Below are 19,051 nucleotides of genomic sequence, written 5' to 3'. Positions count from 1 at the left end.
CTCCTCATGGAAATGGCTCAAAGGCAGAAGTGTTTCTAAGAAGAAAAGGCAGTCTCTGAAGACACAGTTCCCCATTATCTCCCTTTTTGACTCCTCAGGAATGGACTGGGCTCTAAAAGGCATTACTGGTGGAGCAATCCCGGAAAAACCCCCGTTAATGCCACAGTTGAACATCACTGTAAGGGAATCAGTGTGGTCCCACAATCAACAACCCATTAGCAAAAGGACCTCCTTGCCCAGTTAAGTTGTGCTGATACAGTGAGTTTTGCTAATGTAGTTCTATTTCACCAGTACAGTTACACTGTCAACATTTGTATGAGCTGACCTGAGTTGGCTTTTGAGACTTCCTTTTGCTGTACACATGGCTGTGCTCCCTCAGTGCTGACTTTGACTGACATTGCTCTCCTACAACTTGCCTGTCTGGGTGGAAAGCCTCATTCATGATCCTCTCTTTTCACTGTGTAACTCTCCATAGGTCTCAAGCCCCAACTGTCCAGAAAAAGTCACGTAGCAATGGCTGCCCTTCCTTTCCCTCAGTAAGGAGGGCACATTTTCACATGAACTTCACCCAGTACCTCTAGGAGCACCTTCTGATTGCAGGTCCTGTCCCAGGAGTAGACCTGAATTACTTCCTGTACACCAGAACAATCTCTTGATATCTAGAGCATGTTTTCACTTGCAGAAAAAAGTTTTTATATACTTTAAGCTGAGAACTTTCAAAAGACTTTCCATGGTTTATATATTGACCATAATGAAGAATGTATCTATGTATTCCATCATTTTGGAAATACATGTTTTCAAATCTGAAGTCTTGCCTAAATTTCCTCCTTTCCCTGTCTTAAAAACTAGTGCTTGGTTTGTATTTTAAGTGACTGTGCTCATCATCCTTACTTCTCAAGAAGTTCCACAGTCATGTTATTAAGGACATTACAGAACATGGTTGATGAACAGCATCCCCTGTAGATATCTGTCTACCCAAGCTAGGATTGAAGAGGAAAAACTGTTTTACTGGATGGTTTAGAAGGACTTACAGTGAAAGAAAGGCAATTCAATCTCTGAATGAGAATCAAGCACCTCCTGGATAAATCCAGAGCTTTTTATTAAAATCAAACCCATTTCAACAACAAATCCCTTCATGCCTGTGCAGTAAAATCATTGTCTTGCTTTAACATTGAAGCATTTCTGTGTTAAAAGCCTTTCTGAGTTTTCTGAATAAAACCAAATAATCTGTATTTACACATTTGTAATCTGTCCCCAGTCCAACAGCATCGCAATTCTTAAAAAATGCAATTCAGTCAGTGTAAGTGAACAGCCAACCCCATTGAAGGCTCTGTTTTTAAAGCTGGATTTCTGGAGCTTACTTGAAGGGCAGCCACTCTAACCCATATTCAAAGATGCCCTTTCTCCAACAGTTCATTTGGTGCTAAATGGGAAATACCAGAAGTCCACTCTTCTCAAATACTTGAGTCACCACAGAAATGTTTCCTGCTAGTGAGTTAAATTCCAGTTACCTCTGATGGCCAGTTTCAGACAGAAAGTCCTTAACTTTAGATGCAACCTAAGAATCAAAACAAACTTTGCTCTTTGTGCCTGAAACCTTACGAAGAGCCAGAAAGGATCATTGCAGCTTCCACCTCTCACACTTTCTACACCGTATCCAATCATGTTTTGGTGCATAATCCCAGTCCACAGGCTAAAAAATGTATATAATTCTACAGGTAGACTTGCAAATTTAGGAATAACTGTGTAGGGAGTAAAAGGGATATTTTTGTACAATTTAAAGCAACTTGAGAACATAAATGCAAAATACTGCAGAAAAATTAAAGAAAAATCTTGAAGTGTCCCTTGTCTACAAATGATCTATGATGCCACTTTGAATGGGGACAAATGGGACATCTTTATTAAGATTTTGACCAAGTAGGCACAAATACATTCTAGTGTATCAGACTGAATGTGTTAGTGAGCTGTCATTAAAAGTCTGAACGACATCGCTTTTCATGAGTATAAACAGAACAAAGTACACAGGCATGTTGCTCCCAGCTAGCCTCAGAAGAAGTATCTAGTTATCAAAGAATTACTTCTTGCCCCACATACAGAGACATTTCAATTCCAGAATATCGGGCTGCCTGGAGAGTCCATCCATACTGGTAAAGTGTGTGTGTTTCTGAACTGATACTCCTGCTTACATAGGCAATTTAAATACAGCACATACTATACTACTGTTTAGATTTATTCTGACACCCATGAGAGCTGTTAATCTGCCTTTCTAAGTGTAGTCACAAATTACTGCAGATTGTGGTACAGGAAGATCACAAGGGATTTTCTTTAATTTTGGGGTTTTTTACCTTGTGTAACCTTGCTGTGTAGGGTTAGCTGACACAGCAGACAGTCCTATAATTAAGAGAACTGCATGAATACTAAAAAACTCCTATAAATATTGCATATAAATACATCATAGGTTTGAAGCCAGGAGGAACCACTAAATGGTTTCCTGTTAGTTCATGTCATTATATTTCATTAAGTTCTAATGTGTCAAACCCAGTAACTTATTAAAACAAGGTACCTTCTCCAGAAGTGAAATAATTTTTTGATTTGAAGATAGAGACAGAGAATTTGTTACCTCCACAACTAGTTATAATGAGGGGGAAAAGCACAATCTTCCTGTTAAAAATGTACACTTTTTAAAATTAACTTCAGATTCAGGTTACTTGTTCTTGCTCAGCGTTGCTCTGCTAGGATAGAGAGGTCTTGGGCAGATTTTTGTCTTCAAGAGACATGTATATTAATCAGGCTTCTTAATGTAATACAAAATGAGCTCTTGCACAACCTTTTCTCTACCACTGAATCATCTGTGGTTCTGTGCCTTAGCCAATATTCCAAAATTCCTTCCAAAACGTATGCGCTCCTTCCGTACCTAAATAAAGCTGCACAACAATAAGGTTTTCCTCTATTCATTTTTCTCCCATTTGGGCAAGAGACGTTTTCATATCTTGGCTCACAGTAAGAGCATTTGTCCAGTTCTAACCTTTAGTCCTGTAGTATAGTCTCCATATTCTTAGAAGCAGACATTTTGGAGATCTTTCAAAATTCTGTGCCCCTACATTCATAACCTGGCATTTAGCTGTATTGGAATGATACAAGTCACACATTACTAACTTAACTAACTAGCAAAAAAAGCTCATTAATCTTTGGAGTAAATTTTTCGATTTCTACCCAAAAATTGTGGGAAAAAATTGACTAAACTAGGTAGTGGAACCTCTCCCAGGAAACCCTTTTGAAAATGCCAATAATTCTTTATGGACATCTTAAAGGGTAGTTGTCAGTGGTAGGAAGCACTTAGCTTTTTAAAGCAGTTCTTGGCATGAAGGTCCACATTTATTTTGGCAACATTTCACATGATCACATGATGTCACACAAAGAGCACGTACAATACTTTGCACTTCCTGCACTTGGACAAATATTCAAGCCTCCAAATAAAATGGATTTACTGAGTAGCAATACCGTAATTTCCCTCTGCCTCAAATAGGAAGTGTTCATAGCCTAGAAACAAATTAGGAATCAAGTTCAAGCTGCACTTTGGTTTTGACACATCAGCAAATATATTAGGAATATTGTCATCTTATTCTGTTCAGTCTTTCAGGTAATAAAGAATATTGGTAAGGAAGGCAGGAAATTAAACATTTACATCCTTCTTCCCCCAATACTTCCTCCCAGTCTTACAAACCTAAATTGTCAAAGCCTGAAGTCTTTAGCCATTCACACTTCATGGTTTTCAAGTGAGCAAAATGTAATTTCAAAGGCAATTCTTTAGCTTGAAAGAGTTGAAACTAAACAGGAACCCATTGATTTCTACAGCTTAAAGAGACTTTTTGGTAGTTTCCCATTAGCTGAATTTAAGTAGATGGATCCTGCTGAATAAATGGCTAATAGTTCATTATGTAGCAATTTCCAGAAGCAGCCTTCCAGGACCTGAGATAACTTTGATATCTAATCTTCAAACCAGCAGTATGTTATTTCGCATACAAACTCACTTTAATTAGCTTGACTTCTCTAAGAAAGAACTAGTCAACTAAGAGAGAGTGAGACTAAAAGATGGATAGCATTAAATAACCTTCCTCAACTGTCCACATCGCATTGGCACTCAAGTTGTTTAGGAACCAGTTTCTGAGCAGTTCAGCATTTTCAGCTAAACTAACCAGTGCAACATACCTTAAAACAGCCTCTTGTAAGCTGCAGTGCTGAGCAGCCAGACACAGACTGTCAGAAAACCTGTGATGAACTGACCTCAAGAACACAGACAAAATAAAAGCTGCAGTCCAGGACCCTAAGAGACAGCAAGCTTGTCAAAAATAGGTTAGACAACTGAAGCAAGTCTTGACTTCTTTAGGGCATTTCCCCTCCCACATTGTTTTAGCTGGTACTATAGAAATGATTCTTTCTTCTCCAAATCCTGACAGCACAAAAACATCTTTGGCATATCTACCTCTCAAACACTGAATGATGATCTCCATGGCCACTTCCATGTCAAAAAGAAATCGCCTGCTTTCACACACCAAGTTCTTTTCAATGGGAAAGGGAGTGCTGGTAGCCTAAAAGGTGTATACTTCAGAAACAAGGTAGGAAAAGGTAAAGTAGGAAACAGAGGCATTGAAATCCCTTTTCCAACACAGATCTGCTCTCCGACTACAAGGTGGACAAGATTTGCTGACACTACACTAAAAGCATGAATACCTGCAATTATGAACTTGGCTGAAGGCCTGTTGTAACCCTTTTCATGATTCCATCTGTTTTCTGGAATTGCGATGTCTTGATGTCTGGTATGGAGATAATCATCATATGGCTAGAGAATCATTACACAGCTAGAGTTACAGTTCTCATGGAGCAACTAGGCACCTGCTCTTCCACCACAGTTTGTTACTGTTCAGTAGCAACAAGTGCTGTAGCAGAAGTTGATCATGATTTCCTTGTACATAACCATGATATTGTTTAGAGCTACAACAACAGATAATGTGGTGGCTAAGGAAGATACTTGATCCCTTTTATTATGGACACCCTCTGTGTGTTAAGATACACTGGGAGGAAGGGGACAAGAAGATGAAACTTGATAGTGCAGTACCTCCCTCCCCACCAAGCATTCAAAACAAGTTCTATGCTGCTGGTTCTTGCAGATGAGTTCTATAATGGGTTATCTTTTCCCACCATATTAAATCAGTCAGGTTTGTTCCAATTACGTAGAACCAAGCAAGGGGAGCCATTTTAAAGTAGTTATGCTGTCAAGGGGAGAGTCAGATGTAATACATTTTAGTACAGGCTTCTATATGTAGTCTTTTCCAATGAAAATCTCCAGTTACATCCTGAAGTGCTAAGCACCAAAACAGTAACCATTTAAACTATTTTAAAAGCTGCTTCTCACATAGGAAAAGGTCAGCCAAAATTCAGATCCTGAACTAGATCCTTCTATGATTATTAATTTCTTTATAACCACATATATGGTTTATAATATGCTCCAAATAAAGGTGAAGGCCAGTATACACTGATCCCTACCACAGATATGAAGGAAAGAAGTCATACACACACTCCTGATATATCAGTCATCATGTACTTTCTATGTCAGTCTTACCAGGTGCCATCTCTCAACTGAAACAGCCATATAATCTGGCACTCTGGGAACGGCTCATACACTGTTGTGACATTAACTGCAGATTTCCTCAAACCTTCTGTTGATGGATGCCAGGAAACAGACAAGCAAGAGCTACTCTTGCATATGACTATTCCACTTAGCAATGTCTCATTCCCAAAACTAGGATGTCAGCTAACAATTCAGCCTCAGCAGACCCGTAGTTCATCCTCTAAACAGAAGATTTTTACTTTTAAGTCTTTCAGTTGTCCTTGAATTTTACGTGTTAGTCTGTTTCCTTGGCGGACCTCACGTAGAATTGCAAGATCCTGCTCTGGTCCCATATTCAGAGTCACCTAAAAAGGGAAAGAAAAGCAGATTAATATAAACAAAGCTGTACAGAATACAATTTAGAGAGTATTATGATGAGTGCATGAGGGAGAGAACTCCAAAGGAGACCCTTTGCAGCTACCAAAGAAGATGTGTAAGTTAATGGCACTTTGATAATGCACATCACCAATAGAAAGGTGCTTTAGAACCAAAAATAAAGAGCAAAGCTTTCACAACATTATGGTGTTATATTACAGGCAAGGAAGAAATCTGGATAGAATATAATCAAGTTTACCCATAGCCTGTTGACTCCTTTCTAATTCCTGTATTATTTAGAGACCCACAAAAAGAGGCAGGTTAAAATATTTATCAAGTAACTTGTACCTAGTTCTAAGTACCTCACCTGATATGATGACATTTTATCCTCTTTTCCTACTAAAACTAGAGGTGAGCTAACTGCTGTGCCAGACCTGCTGCCTCCCAAACTGCACAGAGTTCAAGAGCAGTTCAAGTACAACGCCTTGTTTCAGGCAGTGACACATGGCCTGTACTGAGCTGAACAAAGGCTGCTGGATAATCAGAATTCCTCATGGCAAGCTGGCCAGGGCTGACATTTCCTGTCACCCTGGAACTGGATAGCATGCCAGCCCAGTCACTTTCAAGGGCACGGGCTCGGAAACTACTCTCAAACCCCTTTATTTTCTTGACCTCCCAGGGTTTCTTATTGTCACCATGTAGTTCTTGGTCAAAGATTTTAATATGCAAATCAAGAAATGTAGTCATCAGACCTCAAGTGATGAGAAGGATTTAACAATCAATCTGGAGAATTCTAGCAAATATTTTGTTCCCCTGCCCTCTTGTGGTTAACAGTGTAATGAAATGGAGAGTACAATTAAAAGCACACCTACAGATATAAAACATACAGGTCTGTAGTAAGGGTATCACCGACTATTTTCTGCCCTTTTCCATATGCTGTTTGGTCCTTACAGAATAAAGTTTAAAAACCCACAGCCCAACAAAAAAAATAAATATAAAAAACCCAAGGCCTTTAGTCAAAATAAATGCATTAGTCTAAGGAAACTGAACTGTGCACCAAAAGTACAGGAAAAAAATGAGTCCACGCTATGCCTGGATCATCCTCTCAAGCATATGCTTGAGATAAATATCTCTCCTAAACTCCCAGCAACATCAAGGCTGTGGCTTCCCTTCTAAGCTGTTCTGATGTTCATCTACACATCTGGAAGCTACTACAGAGTACACAGAGTCAACTTCCAGCCATTGCTTCTGCAGTGATTTCTGCAGTTACAAATGACATATTAACGAAGTAACAAATAGAATACTCACAATACTTCAGTCAATGATCTAGCTCTTACTAGACCCAAACCAAACACTATGGCTCCCAGAAGGAAAACAAATCACTATTTTCTTTGCAGGATAAACTTCTGAATCAAACTACTTTACTGCCTTGCGATTTTGAGAGAGTAAAGTGAGCTACAGCTATCACATAAGAACTTTCAGAGTGGAAACAATAATACTTAGTTAATGCATAGTCAGGACACTTCCTGGCAAGCTCAATGCCTGACTGATTAACCAAGACATGTTTTTTACTTTGTAAAATACATAAGAGGCAAGTTTTGTCAAATACTGATATCTAAAGGAGCACTTAGGAAAGAAATTATTTCCTAAACTCTAGAGAAATAGTGCATTTAAATACTGAGCATACAGCTCTATAGGGTAAGCCCATAATAGCCTGCCTCAGAAATGCTTAACTGCAACCTTGTAAATGTGCTTCTCTACATCTTTCAGTTTCTGCTGAAGCTGTTTAATGTCATTCTTGAAGCCTTCTACTTCCATACTACGACGTTTTTCCAGGGCCTCACATCGCTGAGTCATCAGCTTCAGGCGCTTCCCCATCTTTTCTGAGCGTTCCTATGGAGATGAAAACTCAATAAGATATACAAAATAAAGGCTGAAGATCATCACATAGCTAGCAGATGATTACAGACTAATTACCTTAAAGAGTTCTTTCCCAGCATCTCTCTCCTCACGAATCCTAGCCAGCTCTCCTTCCAGGGTGACACACTGCTCTCTGTACATGTGGGATAGGTGTTGTTCCTGCACTAGCTTTTCCTGCAGTGACTAGGACATAGGAGAAACAGAAAGAATCAACTCAAAAGACTGTGCTTACAAAATCTCCCCTGCTCTGGGAAAGCAAGTGTGATAAAATTGCCAGTATGATAGGCAAATAAAAACTAACAACTGGAGCTGCAGCTAATGAAATAAGTACTTGTGGACAATATTCTACCGTTACTTCCATTACCAAAACCTTTTAATTAAGTTAAATTGTATATGACTGCTCATCATCAGTTAAAGAACTCTCTCCTCTTCCCTTTAAAAATAATATTCAACTAATGCTGTAACTCTCCTCTTCACAGCTGTTTCCCAGTACTGCATTTCAGAAGCATCTGCATTCAGTGGTAGATGAAAACCATTCCCTATTGCCTGTTTACTTTCCACTTCCTTATTGCCTGTTTACCCACTTCAGATCTCCCAGATTCTCACTGGGAGTATAGTAGAAGTAGAAAAATCCTGACTACTGTAAAAGAGCTGGAGTACATCAACTGAAAGGACTCCTTCTCCCCTGAGAGCAGCAAGGAAGATCCAGACATGGCATTCTAAGTCCATTACCTCAGAGCACTTGCACCAACAGAAAGCCACGTGCAACCAGCAGGTTGAAAACTGTTGGCCCCACATATCAAGTGACTTACAGAACTAGGGATTTGTTCTGGGCATGAAAGAAACTGCCAGTGACACACAACTATAAATCCTAACTACACATTTTATCTGAAATTTGCAAGCAATGCTGAGGTTGAGGCAGGAGAAGTTTTGGTTTAGATTAGTGCCAAAAGCAATGTAACTTATGGCAAGCCAGTACAGCTTTGAAACAGCTGCTAGCTACTGCCTGTTGAGCCAGAGCCCAGATGCTTGCAATTTTCTAGTTAAAAGAGCCTCTATCTAGGACAAAAAAATTACCTTTATTTCTCTGCTTTGGACTTTTGAAGCTCCATCATCAGCTCGATGCATCTTCTTGGTACCTTTATGCTTCTTTTGTCCTGACGGACTACTGAAAACAAGTTGATCCAGACCTTTGCCAAGTTGCCTCAACAGACAGTCCCTCTCTGCCATCCATGCTTTCTCATGGGCTCTGGCATCAAACTTGAGCTGGAGATAGTCACGGGTACTCTCATATAAGAGATTTTGTGTCTTTTGGAGCCTGCAAAAAGGGATCCCAGTGGAGTTAATTAACTTCTTTCCTAGTTCTTACCTTAATTTCCGCAGTCATCACTGCAAGTTGGAAGCAGCATGGAAGAAAAAGATAGGTGCTCTCCTACTCAGCTTAGCTCTTATCATCTAATGAAAGAAGTGCTATTCTTCCTATGTGAAATGGGATTTTTAATATGTAGATTACTCTACTCATCATCTTCCACACACACTACCAGATGGCTACATAATTAGCTTTTCTGCCTGCTGCAGGAGCAACACACTCAAAGTCATAACATTTCTATTGTTCCATCTCTTCTCATCTCATGACTACATCGTGGTCATTCTCTCACACTCACTTATCTGTTATAGCTTTGATCTTCTCCTGGTCCCTCTGATGCTGGACTTCGGCTTCCTCCATGTGAATTCGCCTGTCCTCTAGTAGTGCCTCGATCTGTTCCTTGGATAACCGTGTCTGTTCTTCTATCTGAGCTTGCAAGGCCTGGATCTGGATAAGCAGAGGCAAACATTGCTGAACAAGACCTCAAACCACCTCTGCTCCTGTCCTTGCAAGTCTCTTAAATTTCAAGATTCAGATCAAAGACTCTACCTGATAACATCTTTAGCAGTTCTGATTTCTCAAGTTTCCTTTTTGTTTTAATGCTAAGGATTTCAAACAGCTGAATCATTTTTTAAAAAATCATGCTATAGGCAAGAGAGGCATACCATAAACAGCAACAATAGGTTGAAGATATTGGAAAGATTTAAATTGAACATGATTAAATTACATATGACAAATCCTGTGAAATATGCAGAGACACTTCCATTCCTCTGCTACCATCTTCCAATGAAATGGTGATATGAAAATACCTAAATTCTAGGAAGGCAGCAAGTCCACATATATTGAACAAAAGAAATTACTCAACCAGAATTAATTACCAAATGTAAACAAGATAAAGAGTGAAGGAGAGGAATGCAAAGAATCCTGATCTAGGGCACATAGTCAGTGAGATACATTGGAGCAAGTAATTGAAAATGGTGCATCTGACCTTTACGTTAGAAACTATCTGGAAAAAAACTTCGGTGTGTATTTAGATTGCTTATTTTTATGTCACTTCTGAATGATGCTTTTGTTACAGAATAAATGTTGTTAGATAGCTAACTGGCCATCAGGTCAGTCACCATCACCCTTGAACAAATATTAATAACAATAACAACCACCACCACCAATATCTGCTGTATAAGTCAGTCCTTTATTTGCTTTTCTTGATTCATCCTTCCTCATACTTTACACACAGCTTCTGGTACCTTCCCCAATTCATGATACTGCACATTTTATCTTTCATTCTGTCATGCTACCTTTCATTGAAGTCTAACAAAGGGAACATTTCATTGTACAGGTGCATCTTAATGGGGCTGCCTAATACTGTCTCCGACACATTGCTTTTGTCAGATTACCATAAAACACCCAACCCTGCAGATCTTCAGGAGGTTTAATGTGAATTCATAGCCACTATCAAATTGTGGGAGATAACATCAATTACACATTCTATACTTAAGGGCAATATATTTCAGTTGACATTAGCGGAACATCTGCTTACATAAAGCTTCCAGAGTTCTTAAATCTACATTCACTGCAAAGAAACAGCTAAGTAAACTGACAGAAAATGTGAATCTATACTAAGAATCAAGGACTGATAAAACTGGTTCATCTACATCTTATCTAAGCAGAGAGCATATTTTTTATCACATTTTTCTGCAAGCCAGGAATTATGTCCACTGGTTAGCAAATGCTTTTACCTGTAGTAGAAGTGTTTGATTATCACGCTGATATCTCTCAGGACTTTCTGTTTTTTCTCCTTGTACTGTTTCTTTTGAAGTGCTCCTCTCGATACCTATTGCAGAAATGTAACAAAAGTAGAAAAGGGTTTTCCAATCTACTTGCAATACCCTTCCAAGCATGACATATTGTATGTTCTGGTGGGCCGACAGGAACAGAAAAAAGCTTGCCACTGCTACAGTCACGAGGACTTCTAGGAGGGCTAGCTGAAAGAAAAGAATTTCACAACTTAAGGTCATCACATAACTTTATCCCAGTCCATCACATCACAGTGTTTAGTATTTAGGCAACATACTAATTATCTTGGCATATACAGAAAGCAAACTTGACACATTTTCTTAAATAAATGATGAACAGGCAGATGTCACAGCTGCACAAACATCAAGCCTTGAATGAGTTTTGAGCTCGTTGGCTAATTTCAGTCAATTTAGATGAGGCAAAGGAGAAAATTAGTATGTAGGCATACAAATACACACTACTGTCTACAGAAAGGCAGAACCTCACACCTTGGAATGACTGTGGCAAAGGTGCCTGCCCAGTTGGTACCTGTATACTTCCAGAACAGCCATCTGATGGTCATACCAGCCTCTTCCTTAGCTGGGCAGATCATGGACACGAGAGGTTGTTTGAAAAGGTTTTGAAGGGAAGCCAAGAGCACCGCATGTATATGTATGTACACATGGACATTTAGGGAACTTGATAGAGATTTACCAAAGCATTCTCAGGAAGGAATTACTCCAGTGTACTGGAGACAGACACAGAGAAACAAGTATCAGTAGCTGAGCTGCTTTCAGCCAGCTTGGTGTGGTACCTGGGCTAGAAGCATCATCTCGTTCATGTGACTCTGCTGGCCTTTGCAGAACAGTAACCTAGAGAAACAAGATATCTGCACTGAACATCTGAATTCTCCAAAGCAATGGTCAAGAACAAATCTTAAAAAGTTAAAGTGAGATATCCAAAAGAACAGCATTACCTTACTCCTACCACAAGACAAGGAAGACATTCACAAGTGTAATGCCCATGTTGAAAAGTTTCCTTTATCATGGGTGAGTTTTGCCATTTCTGCCTCTATTTTTTTCACCAAAACAAGTGGAAAGTAATTCTGCCTTTTCTGGCTTCATTAGGATGAAAGTCAGCACCCTCAGCAGGAAAGGAGCATTTTGGGGTAGAGAGGTAAAGAGGAAGGTGAAGATGATGTTATTTCCTTCTTTCATACTTCTTCTTGTCTCAGCAAGACAGAGAAAGATGGAGCTTCATTTATCAGCACATTCATTCAAGCCACTGAACAAGCCTGGGATAAAAGCTAAGTGTCAAGAATATTGAAACAACTCAACTGTTGAACTGAAACTTGCTTAACAGAAAAAAAAAAAGGCCATGACAGCAGGTTATAACCCCAATGCTTATCTTTAGGTCAATACTACATAATAGCACTAATTTTAGAGCTACCCTAAACCAAGGAATTTTAAAGCTTCAAGATTTTTTAAGTACTTGGGTGGTGCAGAGCAACCATGAACAATGCAGCATATTTCAGCCTTTTTCTGCACCTTATTCCAAGATAAATTCTATATTCCCATCATATACTCTCCATGTCCGAAACATTTATGACTTTATAAAGGTTCAGCTACACTGCACTTCACATGCACTGCAATTTAGTCAATTTAACCATAATTCTGAAATATGTGACACAATGTTGCCTAGAGGGGATGGCTCTTCTGCCCAGTAAAATGCTGCAGCAACCTTGCCACTTTCTTCTTTAGTGAGGCCCTAAGAGAGGCACTCCTAGATAGCTGATCTTCAAACACTGCACCTGGTTGCTTTCAGCACTTTTTTTTCCTTCTTGTGGTGTTCTCTCCATCTTCTCAATGATCATTTGCCAGATGACTTCAGACTCCTATCTGACATTCAGGAGGCTGACATGGAGGTACGTTTTGAAGGTAGAAGGAGGTTGATGCTACTTTCAGTGTGCTTGTTTGCACTTACCTTTCAGCATTTATACTAAAACCTGATGTTGCTACAGATCCCTCCTGTACTGGGCTCATTTAGTAACTTTTGACTTGTGGGACAGATCTGGTCTGTGGTCACTCTAGGGTACAGATGTTACAATCCAAAGCAGAGTTCTACAGAAAAATGGGAACTTGCCATATGTGGAGGCTCCTTGTGAAAATATGTAACTTCTTCATCTGCTCCCATTACAGTCAGGAGATGCTGAATTTTTTTTCTGTCCTCCAATTCCCTGGAATTCAAAGAAAGCACTTTTTTTTTTAAAATACTTTAAGACATTACTTGTTAATGCTTGCAAGTTTTCTAAACTGTTGCAGTTCTTGAGAATATTGCTTTAAAAACAGCTTCCTGAACACATTACTGATGTGGCCAATATAATAAGAACACCACCAATTCTGCTGGGATTGGAGAGCCTATTTTCAAATATGACAATACTACATGGGTTGATACAACAATAGCACGTGGTAAAGAATTTTCATTATAAAGTTATGAACTTTTAGATTGTAAGTATCCATTGTTTTTAAAGCAAACTACATTAAGGACTGTGCCAGACTTTTCATCACACTCTTGTGTGCCAAAGAACAGCAACACATGTTTTGACTTAAGTTCTTAAATCTTTAAGAGAAAACTTGATACTATCACTCACAAATATTCTGAAGAAGGTTGGGAGCTCCTTTGCCACTGGCAGCTTGTCTGGTATGATGGGTTATATTACAGTTCCCCAACTAAATGGCATTAAAAATGAGTGGCTGACATCATGATCTCAGAGTGAGGGAAAACTATTTGCTTTGGTCTGTATTTTCTACTCCAACTTAAGTATCTTTAGGGCTGAGGAACTTTTGCCAGGCAGATGCAAGATCTGTATCTGGGTTTTGGTAGCAGGGGGCTACAGGGGTGGCTTCTGTAAGAAGGTGCTAGAAGCTATTCCCCCATGTTCAAGAGACAATGTCAGCCAGCTCCAAAATGGAGCTGCCACTGGCCAAGGCCAAGCCCTTCACAATGGTGGTAGCACCTCTGGGATATTTAAGAAGGGGGGCTCAGAGCACCATCCAACCTGGCCTTGAACACTTCCAGGGATAGGGCATCCACAACTTCTCTAGGCAACCTGTTCCAGCACCTCACCACCCTCATAGTGAAGAATTTTCTGCTAACATCTAATCTAAACTTAGCCTCTTTCAATTTAAAGACATCACTCGTGTCCTGTCACTACATGCTCCTGGTAAAACTCCCTCTCCAGCTCTCTTGTAGGCCCCTTAAGTGCTGGAAGGTGCTATAAGGGTTCCCTGAAGACTTCTCCTCTCCAGGTTGAACAGCCTTTACTATCTCAGCCTGTCTTTATAGGAGAGGTGCTCCAGCCCTGAGATCATTTGATTGGTAATAATTTCCCCAAGTCAAGTCTATTTTGCCCATGACAGTAACTGGTGAGTGATCTCTCTTTGTTCTTATCTTGACCCATGAGCCTTTTGTTATATTTTTCTCCCCTGTCCAGAGGAGGAGGTGAGTGATACAGAGTCTTGGGGGACACCTGGCATCCAGCCAAGGTCAACCCACCAAAGTCAGCTTCAATCAGAACTCCCACATTCAAACTGATAGCATGCAATCAAAATGTGAACCTATGTTAAACTCCTGCTCTTTCTTCTACTACCAGAATAGGAGGAATAATAAGTGGAAACATATTTAGCATCCCAACAGAGCCCACCCTGGGAAGTGTGGCATAATTGCTTTTCTGAAGACTCCAGATCTGGCTGAGAACTAGCACACAGTGTATGCAATTGCTGCTGCCTGTGACCCAGCCCACACCACCTAAGACAGCACACCTGATTTTCAGCCGGTCATTCTCTGAGTGAAGACGAAGGACGTGTTCCCTCTCCTGGAAAAGGTAGACTTGCATATCACTCAAAGCCTTCTGCAACTTCGAAACCTCCTCTTCTAGCTGACGGACTTCCCATTGCAACTTGTGCTGAGTGGAGAGAATGAAGTACTTGAAATGATACAGAGCATTGGGCAACACTTACGAACTTCAAACTGCCTGTGCTCTGAGCCTATAACTGGTATAGAACAACAGCCAGCTCAAGTGAATTATTTTATTCTCTTATAATATTTGACCAGCTGAGGGCAGTATTGGAAAAATGATTTTAAAATGTTTCAGCAGGGAGTTCAGAGCCCCAGGAATCACTGTCACCACACAACAGTTTAATAAGGCCTCAGCAAGGGTCTCCAGTTTCCAGTGATTGCACTTCCACACTGGTGGTCAGAGCAGCACAGGTATGGGGAGTGTGACATCAACAAAAACATAGCAAAGCCTCTGCAATAGCACTTAGTTTTAAAATAAATTACTGAAGAATACACATTAAAGTATCTGTATGGTTTAGCAGTGAGAAATCTGGCTAGTTACTAAGTTACATTAATTATTTTCTACCTGGTGTGGAAAACTTAGAAACCTTTTAGAAAATCATTCCTGTACGAAAGAAAGCACTATTTTGGAACCTGCCCCTCTTTTTCCCATATGAAAGTAATTTGAACAGCACATATTTCCCCAAGCTGATTCGAGCATGGCCAGTACTTGAGGAGACACCTTAGTCACCTCAGAAGTGATCATTCTATTCCTAAAGGACCATCCACAATTATCAAGATGACTGCTAGAAAGATACATGCTGTAAGGCATATCAGAACACTGAATACCTTACAGATATTCTGTAAGATTTCTTCCTCTTAAAAGGCAGATTTGTAGGATTTGGAGTTTCTTTTAAACTCTCATTTATTTGCTGTGTAGTTTACTGCTATGCTTATGAATTCCACTGTGGTAAATACAGATTATATCCATATCTCCAAGCCTATGAAATTTGGACAAAAGAGCACTCCTTTACTATGAGAAAAAAGGGAAAGATACTGGACAACATGGAGAACGAGCATCTAAATTCAGGTCTTAATAAAAAAAAAACAAACAGAAGCAAAAACCCCACTGAGAAGATATAACCAAACTATGATAACTTTAGAAGGAGGCATGTTTCTGTCTGCTTTGACAGTCAAAATCTACTTATTTCATAGCTCAGTTCTACCACATTACTGGTAAATCTGGAGACACCTACGCTGAGTTTTCAACCGAGGAAAAATACTAAGTTAGTGGAAGGATATATAATCCATCATTGCTCAAAAACTCGTTCCCTACCTGATCATCATATGTTTCTTTGTATCTCTCCAGCCTTTTTACCAAATCCTCCTGTTCCTCATCAAAGTCAGCAATCTTCTTGCGGTAGTATTCCAGCAGCTCCCGGGAAGGATGGAGACGGGCCAAGCGCTCACTGATAGAGGGGAGAGGAGTAAAGTCCTCCTGGTTTGGAGATTGGCAGTCAGCATGTCTGGATGAGACATGGGGGTTTGGCACCCTGGACAGAAAGAGAGACGTGTAAGCTTCAGACAAGAAAATTCAAACACTTTTTAAAATAGCTGACCAGATTTCCAATTTTTACACAGATTCAATTTAAAACACAGATTAGCTTGACTGTGCTATGGGCATAACAGGAGGTCAAAGCATTATGGAGAACCAAAACCTTTGATATAGAATGGCTTGCAAGTTTATAATACTGTGGAGAAGGGGCTAACTTATGGAATAAGAAGAAAAAAATGTTATGAAGCAAAGTCTCATAGGTTATTTAGGGAGGGTGAATGTGAAAAGAGGAGGAAGAAAGAACAGAAGGACAGAACACAGAGAACAAAACATCCATTGTTGTGCAATTAGAAGCCACTGTAAAATGAGCAGGAAAACAATCTGTGACAGTCACTATCTGATACCCAAACAAAGAAAACACTTTCTAGAGACAGACCATTGAATAAAGGCAATAATTCAAGATAACTGATGCACCAGCCACTACAATTTAAGGTGTAGGTAGAGGAATCTATGTGCTTTCCTTTCTGGTGTACTTGATCTTATCCACATAGCTTGTCCATCCTCCATAGTGAAGTAGAGCCTGCCAAGTTCTTGTATCTTACATTGAAATGCTAGATGGAAAACAAGTCAATATTATGCAAATCAAATTAAGGACATGCATGATTACATGTATTTTCTTATAAACAATAATTATGACATTCAAACATTTAATCTGCTCAAACAAGCACCAAATTTGCAAATAGAGCTGCACGGCTCACAGTTACCTTGGAAAGCATTATTTTTGTTATTTATGTTGATCCAAAATGCTCATTTTTTAAATGATACCATGAATAACAGAAGCCTCTTTATTAAAGATCTGCTTAATGAAAACACAGTCCAGAATCTGACCCTGGGGCCAGTGCCAGAATGTTGATGATAAAGTGATTTGATGGATGGCACTGAGGCAGTGGTGACCTTTATGGAGCCACTCACCAAAGCTGCTTAGATCAGAACCCCAATGCACATCCATGAAAATGTGCCAAGCTCCTTAACTCCTGGCAGTATAGAAAAGCATTAAATATACAAAAGTATGAATTTTTTTTTCCACGTAGGAACTTGCTGCACGATCAAAAATGCCTTAACACACTTAGAAAAATAAGTAACACCAGAAGGAAGGAAGTAACCCAGGCACGAGGTGAGCGCTTTATTGAGGAAGAACAGCAGAAATGGAAAAGTGTAAAAGGCAGGAAGCACAGCAGGCACAGGAGCGGGCCAGAGGGTGCCCTACGTTAAACCAGGCCACCGAGCAGGAAGGAAAGGGCTCCGGGACCTCCGGTGTCCCGGAAGGAGCAGCTCCCCCACACTCACTACCTTGAGCAGCGCGGGGTCCCCGCCCCGCTCATCGCGCCCCTGCGGAGCGCCGGGCTCTCCGCGGGTGGGGGATAGCAGAGCTTCGGGCACTCCGAGAGGCTGGCGGCGGGGAGTACCCGGCGAGAAACCCGCCGGGAAAGCCCCGGGACGGGGGTTCCCGGGATGAGGGGTCCCGGGATGGGGGTCCCGCCGCCGCCTCACAGCCCCAACGTCCAAACAACCGCCACCATCCGCCCGCCGCGGCTTAAACCTCGTAGCGCCACGCCCCTCTCCGCCTCCTCCAATCACAGACGGCCTTCCATGCGGCTCCGACAGTCTGCGCCAACCAGCGATCGCGACACGGGCCGTGGGGATTCCGCGCCGGCGCCTCTGGGAGTTGTAGTCCTTGGGCGGCTGCGGGGGTCATGGCGCGTGCGCGGCCGTGGCGGTGGCACAGGGAGGGTCTGAGGGAGGGAACGTAGGGCCTGCCCGTATTTAACCCCGGTTTTACGAGGGTAGCCGTCAGGCCTATGGGCCAAATAAATGCAAACCTGGCAGAGGGGACTCTTTACATCCACAGCAGTAAAAACTGCTACTCAAACACCCGTTTGTGTTTGGACAAAACGTGACGTTGTGCAGTCACAATAAGTTACCGGCTTGAATTCTGCCTGAATTTAATGTATTCTTCGGATCATCTCAATGCCTTTTAGCCTCTCCAATCCCCCTCGTACACCCAGAAGTACCTACTAGTGGTCTTACCATTTATGCAACACATGATCTCCTAATTCATTAAGTGTTCTGGAAAAAAAAGCCTATGCACTAATTTGGCAGTTTTTTTCTTAACACTTTGTTTAAAGAAACTGACTTTCTGTATGACAAAAAAAAAAATGCTTACTTACATACTTACAAAGCTATGAAGTTATTCATTGCAGTTACAACTTCCTCATGAGAAGAAGAGCAGGAGCAGGCACTGATCTGTTCTCTGTGGTGACCAGTGACAGGACCCAAGGGAATGACCTGAAGTTGTGTCAGGGGAGGTTTAGGTCAGATATTAGGAAAAGGTTCTTCCCCCAGAGGGTGGTTGGGCACTGAACAGGCTCCCCAGGGAAGTGGTCACAGCACTGAGCCTGACAGAGTTCAAGGAGAGTTTGGACAACACTCCTGGACACATGATGTGATTCTTGGGGTGTCCTGTGCAGGGCCAGGAGTTGGAGTTTGATGGTCCTTGTCAGTCCCTTCCAAGTCAGAATATTCTGTGATTCTTCTTCAAATTGGTTTTCTCATG

General features: G+C 40.8%; 1 protein-coding gene across 2 annotated transcripts; it reads right to left on the bottom strand.

Annotated features, from left to right (window-relative positions):
• Window positions 1-5,580: 5,580 nt before the first annotated feature.
• Window positions 5,581-18,035, bottom strand: CCDC77 (coiled-coil domain containing 77). Of its 2 annotated transcripts, none has more exons than XM_027680670.1 (11): window positions 17,788-18,035; window positions 16,219-16,435; window positions 14,867-15,009; window positions 13,188-13,281; window positions 11,860-11,917; window positions 11,009-11,103; window positions 9,568-9,716; window positions 8,981-9,221; window positions 7,961-8,086; window positions 7,718-7,876; window positions 5,581-5,973 (listed from the first exon to the last, which is right to left on the bottom strand). In XM_027680670.1, exons 1-11 carry the CDS (start codon window positions 17,817-17,819, stop codon window positions 5,827-5,829), a joined length of 1,461 nt encoding a protein of 486 aa, XP_027536471.1. In that variant the 5' UTR covers window positions 17,820-18,035; the 3' UTR covers window positions 5,581-5,826. The 2 variants fall into 2 exon arrangements, with proteins under 2 accessions (XP_027536471.1, XP_027536472.1); XM_027680671.1 differs by having other exon boundaries at window positions 7,724-7,876; window positions 17,788-18,034.
• Window positions 18,036-19,051: the final 1,016 nt, after the last annotated feature.

This window comes from Neopelma chrysocephalum, unplaced genomic scaffold, assembly GCF_003984885.1.
Source record: "Neopelma chrysocephalum unplaced genomic scaffold, ASM398488v2 Primary Assembly neopelma1_59, whole genome shotgun sequence".
NCBI lineage: Eukaryota > Metazoa > Chordata > Aves > Passeriformes > Pipridae > Neopelma > Neopelma chrysocephalum.
The sequence above is the reverse complement of the archived record's forward strand: the minus strand, read 5'-3'. Positions and strand labels throughout refer to the sequence as shown.

Coding starts and splice junctions, on each gene's coding strand:
- CCDC77 (XM_027680670.1), bottom strand. CDS start 17,819: ATGAGCGGGGCGGGGACCCCGCGCTGCTCAAG. Junction 16,436..17,787: donor GGGACCCCGCGCTGCTCAAG/GTAGTGAGTGTG, acceptor CTTTCTGTCCAG/GGTGCCAAACCCCCATGTCT. Junction 9,222..9,567: donor ATCAAAGCTATAACAGATAA/GTGAGTGTGAGA, acceptor CCCTTTTTGCAG/GCTCCAAAAGACACAAAATC.